Consider the following 12580-nt stretch of genomic DNA (forward strand, 5'->3'; position numbering starts at 1 on the left):
CTACAGCCTACATAGCTTTCTTCAGGGTCCATCAAAGTTGTTGACATTTGCCATCTTTCTTCCTCATACTCTCTCAAAAAAACTCTTCAGCTTTGCAATCGCTTCATATTCCTGTTTGATTCCTTTTCTTTGGGTGATGAGTTCAGGTAGTCCTCGACTTATGATTACAATTGAGCCCAACATTTCTGTTGCTAAGCAAGACAGTTCTTAAGTGAATTTTTCCCCATTTTATGATCTTTCTTGCCACAGTTGTTAAGTGAATCACTGCAGTGGTTAAGCTAGTAACATGGTTGTTAAGTGAATCTGGCTTCCTCATTGACTTTGCTTGTCAGAAGGTCGCAAAAGGTGATCGGATGACTTCGGGACACTGCAACCGTGATAGTTATGAGTCAGTTGCAAACGTGTCTGAATTAAATCACATGACTATAGGGATGCTCCAAGTGGTTGTAAGTGTGAAAAATGATCATAAGTCACTTTTTTCAGTGCTGTTGTTACTCCAAATTGTTACTAAATAAATTGTTGTAAGTCAAGGACTACCTATACCTGTATGCCAAGAGAATGGACCCAGAACTGCTTTATCATGGAGAATCTTTGTACCGCTAAACATGCTTAGTTCTCCTATCGAGATTTTGAAATTCTTTCCCTTGTCATTTTCTGGAAGATGGGAGGCCTTATAAACTAGGTAGGTAGGTAGGTAGGTAGGTAGATAGAAAGAAAAAAGAAAGAAAGAAAGAAAGAAAGGAAAGGAAAGAAAGAAAGAAAGAAAGAAAGAAAGAAAGAAAGAAAGAAAGAAAGAAAGAAAGAAAGAAAGAAAAAGAAAGAAAGAAGATGGATAGATAGAAGATGGATGGATAGATAGATAGATAGATAGAGATGGATGGATAGATATATGGATAGAACATGGATTGATGGGTGGATAGAGATGGATGGATCAATGGATGGATGGATAGATAGATAGATAGATGATAGATAGATAGATAGATAGATAGATAGATAGATAGATAGATAGATAGATAGATAGAAGACGGATGGATGGATGGATAGATAGAGATGGATGAATAGATAGATAGAAGACGGATGGATGGATGGATAGATAGAGATGGATGAATAGATAGATGGATGGATGGATGGATGGATGGATGGATGGATGGATGGATTAGATAGGTGACTCATTTCCCTCTAGGAGCAGGTGACAAGAATTATGTACGCCTAAGTATATGGAGATTCTCAGTCATCCAGGTCATGGTTGTCCCAAAGGTGCTTTTTCAAGAGACAACTGGACCGTTTTGTTTTTGTTAAAAAAACGTTTTGCTTCTCATCCAAGAAAACTTCTCCAGCTCTGAGAGAGAGAAACGTCTTCAAAGAAAACAAGAAAGTCCAGTTGCCTCCTGAAAAAAGCACCTTTGGGTAGGCCTTAGTGGTGCCACACCAAACAATTTTTAATTCATTAATTTTAGTGCCTCATATGGGGAAAAGGGGTTGGGCTTTTACTATTTTAATTAATGATGATATTTGCTGCTTGTGCTATCTTTAATTTTGCGGGGTTCTGTGAAGGCCATGAGGTTTCATGCGGTGGACCAATCTCATAAAAAAAGGGTCTTCTTGAATCATTTTGGTGCCAATGACATTCTGAGTTCTTTTAAATGCACAGAAAATAAGGAGCAGCCATATTTTAATGAGCCACAATGTCCTGAAGAAACATTTGTTCTCTTTTTGCTGTTGCAGCTATGTTTGGGAACATTTGGAAGTAGGATACGTCCAAGGAATGTGTGACCTTCTGGCTCCTCTCCTGGTTATACTTGACAAAGGTAAGAAATCCCATGGTTGCTTTTTCTAGCTTGTGTGTCAGAGCGTTTGCAGTGTGACTGCTATTATGAGACAACCCAGGAGCAAAACACAGCACACGTAACAGATAACAGATAATCAGAGTTGGAAGGGACCTTGTAGGTCATCTAGTCCAACCCCCCACCCTACACCATTTCTGACAAATGGCAGTCCAATCTCGAAAGCCTCCAGTGATGGCGCTCCCACAACTTCCGAAGGCAAGCTGTTCCATTGGTGATTGTTCTTACTGTCAGAAAGTTTCTCCTTATTTCTAGGTTGAATCCCTCTTTGATCAGTTTCCATCCATTATTCCTTGTCTGGCCTACAGGTGCTTTAGAAAATAGCTTGACCCCTTCCTCCTCTCTGTGGCAGCCCCTCAAATATTGGAAGACTGCTATTATGTCCCCGCTGTTCCATTTCTTTACTAAACTAGCCATGCCCAGTTCCATTCTTCATATGTTTTAGTCTCCAGTCCCCTAATCATCTTGGTTGCTCTTCTCTGCACTTTTTCTAGAGTCGCATCTTTTTTATAGTGTGGTGACCAAAACTGGATGCAGTATTTTTAGATGTGGTCTTACTAAGGCTTTATAGAATGGTATCAGTACTTCACTTGATCTTGATTGTATCCCTCTGTTAATGCAGTTTAGGATTGCATTAGCTTTTTTGGCTGCATAGAGCACACAGAGACTTATACATTTAACAGTGGTTTATCTACAACAGATATATACAGAAAATACACGCGGTAGGCAAAATACCTTTCAAGCAAACTTCTTCTGAACTACACGGAGAACTCTGCAATGAATACTGGACACAATATATCTTTGGTTATTTGGGTTTTCTCCCGCGTAAAATTGGAAGTATCTAGGCCAACCCCCCACCCAATCAAGTCACACACCCCACTAGCAGTTAAAAGGAAGAAGCAGCTGCAAGCTCACATTACTCCGAGAAGCACAAAGCTGAAGACACAAGCCTGAAGATGATGTATGAGACTTCATTGAAACGTCGCCTAGATACTTCCAATTTTATGCGGAAGAAAACCCAAATAACCAAAGATCCACATACAAATACCCGCGAAAACCTCAGAAAAGATAGATAGATAGATATAGATATAGAGATATACCTACCTACCTACCTACCTCTTAAAGGGATAGAAGCCATCCCCAATGTTAAAGGGAAATACCCATGCCATGCTGAATCACCTTCGTTGCATCAGCCACATCTGGCAGCTATTACTGCTGATGGTCGGCTTTTAAATCTTAGTATTTCAACATTGTGCAGCCCTTAGTGTTTACATAGACTTTATGTTTTTATGTCAGCCTGTCCGTAATATCATATACATATACAAACAACCTTCTCATTTCTCAGTACATCCTGAAATCACGGGAGATGTATCTGTGGGCTCAGAAGAACTGTAAATTTACAAAACCCTAGGCAGAAAAACTGGGCCAGCCTCCCACTTTTAAAAGGAGCCCCAGGTGGACTGAGCATGCTCAGTGGATAGGTCAGGACGATGATTTAAGAGCTGACCAGCTGCTATGATGATGTAATGCTGGGAATGAGTCAGCAAGGGTTTGGGGCACTTTAAGAGCCTGTAATAAAAAGAGGCCCTCTTGGGGCGTATCTCTCTCTCCCTGTGTGCTTCCGTGCTATAATTGTCGATTGCTGTTTGTTTTGAGGTCTGACTAAAGTATCTGTAAGTCTGTATATATTCTTTGTAGATAAAACCACTATTTAAAATACAAACGTCTGTTTACTGTATTTGCTCCTGGATTGTCTCACATAGTCACCCTGTGTGCACTCTGACAGGGTACATCATATTGATTACTAGAGAGAAAGAAGGAACGATGGGTGATGAATATACAATCATAGAGCTGGAAGGGACCTCTGAAGTCTTCTAGTCCAGCCCCCTCTCAAGGCAAGAGACTTTAATACCATTCGGGTCAAATGGTTGTCCGGTCTATTTTGGAAAACCTCCAGTGATGGAGCACCCACCACTCTGGGAGGCAACCTATTCCATTGATTTATTTTTTCTTAAATAATTTAAGATGGGTTGTAAATAGGCTCCCTTAATATTACAATTTATCTATAGGCTGTCACACTTTCCTTCCTACCCTAATACAGTACTAAATCGATAATCTGAAATCTATCACTAGAGATTTTCCTTGGGCTTCAACTTCTCTCAGGCCGATCCCGACCCCCCCCCACATCACTCTCTCCTAAATCCCCCCTCCCTCTGCAAGTTCATCTGAGAAGGAAGCACGTTGCATTGACCTGCTTTGATTGATTGATTGATTGATTGAGAGTTCTAACTAACATCCATTCATCTGATCAAAGAGAATATTTGTAGCTCAGGGTTGAATTCCGGGATCCTTGGTGCTCTGGCAGCCATTTCATTACCAAACTAGGTAACCTGATCAGTGCTAGTTTAGTAATGAACTGGCCAATCCACCAACCTGAAGCCTTCCAAACCCATTGGCATTGGCTCCCAGAAATCTTCAAATGATTGCATGTCATTTTCAGTATGAGCAAAAAGGAAACTATAAAACATGGGATGATGTGATTACTTTCCACTTGCAGTACAGGGCGTCCTTGACTTACGACCACAACTGAGCCCCAACATTTCTGTTGCTAAGGGAGACATTTGTTAAATGACTTTTGGCCCCTTTTACAGCCTTTCTTGTCACTGTCGTTGAGTGAATCCCTGCAGTTCCAAACCCTGGAACAGCCTGCCCTTGGAAGTTGTGGGAGTGCCATCAGTTGAAACTTTCAAGAAGAGATTGGACTGCCATTTGTCAGAAATGGTGTAGGGTCTCCCGCTTGGGTGGGGGGGGGTTGGACTAGATGACCTACAAGGTCCCTTCCAACTCTGATGATCTGTAATCAGTTGTTAAATTAGTAACCTGGTTGTTAAGTGAACCTGGCTTCCCCATTGACTTCGCTTGTTGGAAGGTCTCATGACTCCAGGACAGCGCAACGGTCATAAATATGAGTCAGTTGAAAAGCGCCTGAATTTTAATCACATGACCCTGGGGATGCCGCAAAGGTTGTGTGAAAAAAGGTCATCGGTCATTTTTTTCAGGGCCATTATAACTTTGAACGGTCGTTAAGCAAACTGTTGTAAGTTGAGACTACCTGTAATAATTAATAGCAATGTTCTAGTATTTGAGGGACTGCCACAATGAAGAGGGGGTCAAATTATTCTCCAAAGCATCAGAGGGCAGGATAAGAAACAATGGATGGAAGCTAATCAAGGAGTGAAGCAACCTGGAATTAAGCAGAAACTTCCTAACAGGGAGGACAATTAACCAGTGGAACAGCTTCCCACCAGACATCGTGGGCGCACCATCACTGGAGGTTTTTAAGAAGAGACTAGAGACAGTCACTTATCTGAAATAGTATAGGTTCTCCTGCTTGAGCAGGGGGCTGGACTAGAAGACCTCCAAGGTCCCTTCCAGCTCATTCTATTCTATTCTATTCTATTCTATTCTATTCTAATCTAATGTTCTGGTTCCTTCCATTATGATTTGGAGTGTTGTCCTCAGCATGCTACTTCAAGACTGGCCTGGAACAGTTTCCTCCTTTGTGTTGTTCAATGTCCTGGGCGCTGCTTGCTGGTTAAAAAGCAGATAATAAATATTGGTTTCTTTATGCAACTATTGAGAATCGATGGAGCTAACGCCTTCCTTTGCCTGGTTTTAGATGAGCTGGCTTACAGCTGCTTTACTCATCTCATGAAGCGAATGAGCCAAAATTTCCCCAACGGAGGTGCCATGGACACACATTTTGCAAACATGAGGTCTCTTATCCAGGTGGGTTTTATCTCGGCATGTGTATTTAAAAGATTTTTTTTTTAGCTCTTCTTGTCATCTTTTCAGAAGCTCGGAATTTTAGCCAAGCCTCAAAGCAATACAAAAGTAAAGAATAAAACCAAATACATCACAGGATGCTTTGACTGTCGGGCAGATAGAAGTTATTGCAATCGTAATAAAATGTGTAACTGCAATAATATCTTTCCCCCACCCAGAAAAAGGACAAGGTCAACAATAAATCAACTGTTCCTCACACTTTATGCCCATTAAATGCTTTGGTAAATAATATCTGGATTCTGAGCCACACATACCATTCCCCACCCCCCAAAATAAGACCTACTCAGAAAATAAGTCCTAACTTGATTTTTACATGTGCGCCCAATATAAGCCCTACCCGCCAAAATAAGCCCTAATTAAGACCCTGCCCACTCCAGGGTGCATAGGTAAACATTAAGCTATAGTGGGGATGAGGGGGTGGAGCTTCCTTGCTACTTACCTTCAGACAGTTTCAGCCAGTCTCGCACACCTTGGCCCATTTCTTCTGCAGCTGGCAAGTCTTTCCTGAAGGCCTCTGAAGCCAATAACAGAGCTCCGGGCTTTAGAGGCCTTGCTGGATGAAGAAATGGGCCGAGGTGTGCGAGGCCTGGCTGCAACTATCCAAATAAGTTTTTGAAGGCCTCTGACAGTGAAAAGAAGGGCGGGGACAATGCGCATAAGTGAGGTGGTCAGTAGATGACATCCCCCTTGAAAATAAGACCTGGTGCCTTTTTTTGGTGGCAGAAAAAATACAAGACAGGGTCTTATTTTCAGGAAAACACAGTAGCTTGTTTCTTTCTGCTGTAATGGGAAGCAGAACGGACCATATGTTGCTCTTATCTACTAGAACAGGGGTCTCCAAATCCTGGCAACTTTTAAGACTTATGGACTTCAACTCTCAGAATTCCTCAGCTGGCTGGGGAATTCTGGGAGTTGAAGTCCACAAGTCTTAAAGTTGCCAAGTTTGGAGATCCCTGTACCAGAAGATGTGGGAAGAAGGAGAAAGGAGGTTCCCAGCAAAATTCCCTTTAAGTCAGGAGTTTATAGTTGACTAACTTGAAAACCTTAGATTGGAAAAGGGTCAGGGTTAGGGTTACAACCATTGGAGCATCCCCATTTCCACATGATCAAAATTCAGGACAGCTGGTTCATATTTATGACGGTTTCAGTGTCCTGGGGCGTCACGAGATCGGCTTTTGTGACCTCCTGACAAGCTAAGTCAATGGGGGGAATCCAGATTCGCTTAACAAACATTACTAACATGACAAATACAATGATTTGCTTAACAACTGGGGCAAGAAATGTCGTACAATTGGACAAAACTTGCTACCTGTACTTAACTCTGAGCAGCTAACAATAATTAAGAATAGAATATAGATCCATCCTCTTTTCTAGAACTCCAGGTGTCACACCTAATGCAGTGGCGGCCTCTTTTCTCCCCAACAACAAACCCGTGGGGTGAGTTGGTCTGGGAGAGAGGAAGGGACTGGTCCATAATCACCCTGCCAACCTTTATACCCAGAGGAAGACTACAACCCACATTCATCCAGTGTCTAGTCCAACGCCTCGACCACAGCACCTTTAATAATAAACACCTTTAATGATTAGCCCATTTAATTTAAACCAATTAAAGGCAGATATGAACTGGTAATCCTCATGATCACAATAGGAAGCAGAATTTCTACTCCCTATTAAGTGAATAGCACCTGATTTTACACTGTTTTTTGCCATGGTTGTTAAGCAAATCACTGCAGTTGTTAAATGAATCACAGGGTTGTTAAGTGAATCCAGCTCCCACCATTGTCTTTACTTGTCAGAAGTCATCTGGGAAGGTTGCAAATGGAGATCGCATGACTCTGGGACAGTACAACCAAGTGCGTGAATTTTGATCGCTATGAGCTTGAGGATGCTGTATCAGTCATAAGTGTGAAACCTAGGCATAAGTAACTTTTTCTTTCAGCGCCGTTGTAACTTTCAGCGGTCACTAAATGAATGGTTACAAGTCGAGGACTACCAGTACTGATTTTCCTAGTACCATACGGCATTTCCATCTCTTCCCCCTTAATCGGAATTCTTGCAGGAGGTTAAAAAAAAAAAAGATGGGACAATATGGGACAATATGGGAGAAGGAGGATGACTGAAGGAAAGAGAGCATTCTAGACTCTTCATAAAATTGCATTTGGCATGATTGCGTATACCAAAAAATGTATAAGTACCTCACAGCGTGTATTATTTTTTTTTCTGTGTGTGTCAAAAAAGATTTTAGATTCTGAGCTCTTTGAATTGATGCACCAGAATGGAGATTATACGCACTTCTACTTCTGCTACCGGTGGTTCCTGCTAGATTTTAAAAGAGGTAAGGAATTTTTTTTCCTAGGTGTGATGACCCAGGCCGTGGCACAAAAATAACAAAGTCACAAAAATGGGTAAATTCCCTTTAATACCTCCGACTTGCCCCCCAATGTCCAGTTATCCTTGGCTGGAGATCAAACTCTTCCAAAAACAGTCTACAAAGGGAAGAAATGCAGTCCAAACCCAAAGTACAGATAAATTAGAAATAAAAAAACCCAACACAAACCATGCTGAAGTAATTAACACAACAAGCCAGGATAATAAATTGCAGACTTCCAAAAGATAATGAAGCATGCACCAAAACCCAGATAAGCCTTGACAAAAATAATGCACGCTGTTCTCCCAGCTGCAACTAATGAAAGGGGTCAAGGCCTTTTTCTCTCCCATAAGCCATGTTGCTCCCTTCTCCGTTCCTCCCAGTGTGCCCTAGGATGAAGAGGGGGTGGCCCTGAGTCTTCCTCTGAATGCACAGCCGGACTGTGCCCTTCCCCCGTTTTTTCCACAGCCACCGGAGCCACACTCCCACTCCACTCCAACAAGGGCATGACATAGGGCACTGACTAGAATTGCCCCATGATGGCTGGGGAATTCTGGGAGTTGAAGTCCACAAAATCTTAAAACTTGCCATTTTAGAGACTCTATGGGGAGAAATCTTTTCGTCCATTTTGATTGTGATGCACTGAAGTAATTCCATGCTCTTTCTAATGTCTGTTCCATTCAGAATTGTTGTACGAGGATGTATTTACAGTGTGGGAAGTTATCTGGGCAGCGAAGCACATCTCTTCCGAACACTTTGTCCTTTTCATTGCCTTAGCACTGGTGGAGTCTTATCGAGAGATTATCCGCGATAACAACATGGACTTCACTGACATCATCAAGTTTTTTAACGGTAAAGAAATAAGAACGGAACAAGATTCTGTCCATTTTTTATTTGCGAGGGGGTTCATTCCCCATTTGCAGATAGTCCTCGACTTATTTGCTTAGTCACTGTTCAAAATTACAATGTTGCTGAAAAAGTGACTTATGGTCAGTTTTCAATACTTACAACTGTTGCAGTATTCCCATGGCCACATGCTCACAATTTGGGCGCCTGGCAACCGACGTATTTATGACAGTTGCAATGTCCTAAGAACAAGTGATAATTTGTAACCTTCCCAGTTGGCTTTTGAAAGCATCTGGGGAAAACTAGATTTGCTTAACGTCCGCATGTTTCACTTACTAACTGACATTTATGCTGAAATGTAGGAGATAGAAGGAACAGTGGCAGATAGTCCTCAATTTACGACCACAATTGGTCCAGATTGCTAAGGAAGACAGTTGTTGAGTAGCAATCCATTTTACGTATTTTTTTTGCCTGCTTGTAAGCAAATCACTGCACTTAAATTAATCAGGCCTTTGTTGAACAAATCCAGTTTCCCTCATTGTTCAAAGGCTGCTGTGAAGGTTGCAAATGGTGATCACATGACCCTGGGTACCACAACCAAAAATACATATTTTTCCACTGATTATTCTCACTTTTAGGAAGTTTCTCTTTAATACCAGGTTGCTTCTCTCCTTGGTTAGTTTCCATCCATTATTTCTTGCCTTGCCTTCTGGTGCTTTGGAAAATAAGTTGACCCGCTCCACTTTGTGGCAGCAGCCTCTGAAATACTGGAACACTGCTATCATGTCCACCTTCTAGCTAAATCGAATTCTTGCAACCGTTCTTCATATGTTTTTGTCTTCAGGCCTTTAATCATCTTAGTTGCTCTTCTCTGTATTTTTTCCAAAGTGTCAAGTGTGATTGGACACACAAGGAATTTGTCTTGGTGCAAATGCTCTCAGTGTACATAAAAGAAAAGATACATTCGTCAAGAGTCAATAATCATAAGGTACAACACTTAATGATAGTCATAGGGTACAATAAGCATTCAAGTCATACTAGGAAACAGTCAATATAGATCGTAAGGATACAAGCAACAAAGTTACAGTCATAAGTGGGAGGGAATGGGTGATAAGGAGTGATGAGAAGATTAACAGTAATAGTAGTGCAGACTTTGTAAATAGTTGGACAGTGTTGAGGGAATTGTTTAGCAGAGTGATGGCATTCAGGAAAAAACTGTCCTTGTGTCTAGTTGTTCTGGTGTGCAAGTCTATAGCATCGTTTTGAGGGTAGAAGTTGAAACAGTTTAAGTCCGGGATGTGAGGGGGTCTGTAAATATTTTCACAGCCCTCTTTTTGACTCCTGCAGGTCTTCGATGGAAGGCAAGTTGGTAGTAATTGTTTTTTCTGCAGCCCTAATTATCCTCTGAAGTCTGTGTCTGTCCTGTTGGGTTGCAGAACCAAACCAGACAATTATAGAAGTGCAGATGATAGACTCAATAATTCCTCTGGATTAAACTGGATGCGGTATTCCATGTGTAGTCTTACTAAAGTTTTATGCTCCAAAATACTTCACATTTCGATTCTATCCCTTATACAACCAAGGATTGTATTCATTTTTCTGGCTGCCGCTGCATACTATTGACTCATATTTAAGTGATTGTCCACTAGGACTCCAGGATGCCCCTCTCACAGTTACTGTTTTTGAGTTGGATTTCACCTAATCTGTTCTTGTTCCTTTGTCCTACCTAACTGTAAAACATTGCGTCAAAGGGGTTGAATAGAATTTCTGGTGGGGGGGTCTTCTTAAACAGGCAATATTCAGCCCCCTTCATGATCTGATAAAAATGTGGACAGTGGCTGAGATTGGTCAAGTTTCTGTCCCTTATCAAAATTTAAATGCACATTGGATGAGCCTTAAGATAATCTTGTAGCCTTTGCTGTTGCTAATCTTTTCCCCAATGCCTTTGCTATTTTGTGTGCAGAGATGGCCGAACATCACAATGCCCAAGAGATTCTGAAGATAGCAAGAGATTTAGTCTGCAAGGTCCAGACGCTGATTGAGAATAAATGAAAGTCGGAGCTGCTGGGAGAATGTGAAGATTTAGCATCACTGCAAAAAGCTTTTGAAAGGGGGAGGGAGGGGAGAGGGGATTTTCCTGCACTTGTCACTTCAAACAATGTTTTAACAGCATCTTCCATGTAATGAAGTAAACATTCAAGAGATTTCTAAGCCTTTAACAAGCAAGGAAAAAAAATATATAAAGCTGAGTTTTGAGTGTGCACAAACAAGTCCTCATTCTTGGACTCATTTCAGGGCCAAAAAATCATTCCTGTGTATGTTTTAATTCTCCCATTTGTTCCAGTTTTGTCGTGTTCGAAATTGCCTCTTGCCCTGGGGTTGGTAAGCAAGCGTGTAGAGCAAAAAGAACGAGTTCTTCCAAATTTGACCATTGCTATAATTTTGCAAAATGTTTGTCTAGGTTTCCAAAGGAAGCTCTTCAGTTGACTATAGGAAGGATATCCTGTAGATTTGCCCAAAATTGTACCAGATTTAGGAGTAAGGAACCCCCTACTCTTATCAAGCTAGTAGCTCACAGCTTGAAAAAAAACTTGCTAGATTGAGATTGCTCTGTTTGTATATTTGATCAGTCATTCCAAAGCTGAGTTCCAGCAGTGACTGATCAAAAAGTGGGGAACGGGAAAACTCTTGTATGTTTCTGCACAATCTTGAGGGCTAGAGTCTTGATTTTTTGCTAGGAATCCAAAAGAAAGTTGAATTAGCTGGATTTGGGAGACCGGTCGCTCTATAGTGCCCATTGGAGGATGCCCCTGTCTGTTTTTCATTTTGTTTTGTGAATCTGTCCCCATGGAAAAAATTTTATGCATCCAGCATGTCTTTATTTATCCACTTGCCTTTAACCAAGTCTGTATTTGTGGCTACACTCCCAACAGCTTCCAAGCTGAAGCGACAGCCACGGAAAGGGGAGTTTGACATAGCTCTAAAGTGCCAACAACTTCTGTCCAATGTAATAACTCTTTTGTTGTTTCTTTCCTTGGAATGCAAAAAACAAGTATTTTTTTGGTGGTGGTAGTGGCATGCACGCACGCAGTCCCTTGGCCCTGCTCGTTTTATTTTTGTGTGTGTGTGCAAAGTGTTTGACCCATGCATGGTTCTGCTGGACAGTTTCATGGCAGAGGAAAATGCTTTCTCCTTTGTGCATATTTTCTTTGGATCAGGGGTCTCCAACCTTGGCAACTTTAAGACGTGTGGACTTCAACTCCCAGAATCCCTCAGCCAGCTGGCAAAGTTGGAGACCCTTGCTCTGGATAGCAAAGTGAAGTCTTAACCCTCTCCCAGCCACCCTTATTATTGAGGGATCAATGTTTTAAACGAGGAAAACTCTGCACTACTTTTTTGGAGAATGTATCATATGGTACACTTTACTATATAAAGACAAAAACAAAACAAAAAAAAGAACACCTCACAACCAAACAAAAAATAATTTAACTGTGCAAACTTTGTTGTACTGTTTATTATAATGTTCCGCATAATGGTATTTTATGAATATTGTGTATTTGCCTTATTTATTTTTGTCCAGAGCAAAAATATTTTCTTTATTGCTCAAGAATTTATCTCAAGTGCAAACATATGTATAAAGAAGAAGAAAAAAATACATATTGTCAACAAAACTTTT

General features: G+C 41.2%; 1 protein-coding gene across 3 annotated transcripts in view; it reads left to right on the forward strand.

Moving 5' to 3' along the window:
* SGSM2 (small G protein signaling modulator 2) overlaps positions 1-12580 on the forward strand; it is a 135076-nt gene extending 122496 nt beyond the window's left edge. For all 3 annotated transcript variants that reach the window (XM_026710171.2, XM_026710173.2, XM_087926096.1), the window contains 5 exons: positions 1726-1808; positions 5524-5633; positions 7929-8025; positions 8743-8910; positions 10868-12580. In XM_026710171.2, the coding sequence (XP_026565956.1) occupies positions 1726-1808; positions 5524-5633; positions 7929-8025; positions 8743-8910; positions 10868-10956 (547 nt within the window). In that variant the 3' untranslated portion in view covers positions 10957-12580. The remainder of the gene's footprint in view (positions 1-1725; positions 1809-5523; positions 5634-7928; positions 8026-8742; positions 8911-10867) is intronic.

This window comes from Pseudonaja textilis, chromosome 1 (genome assembly GCF_049901715.1).
Source record: "Pseudonaja textilis isolate UNSWEBS1 chromosome 1, rPseTex1.2, whole genome shotgun sequence".
NCBI lineage: Eukaryota > Metazoa > Chordata > Lepidosauria > Squamata > Elapidae > Pseudonaja > Pseudonaja textilis.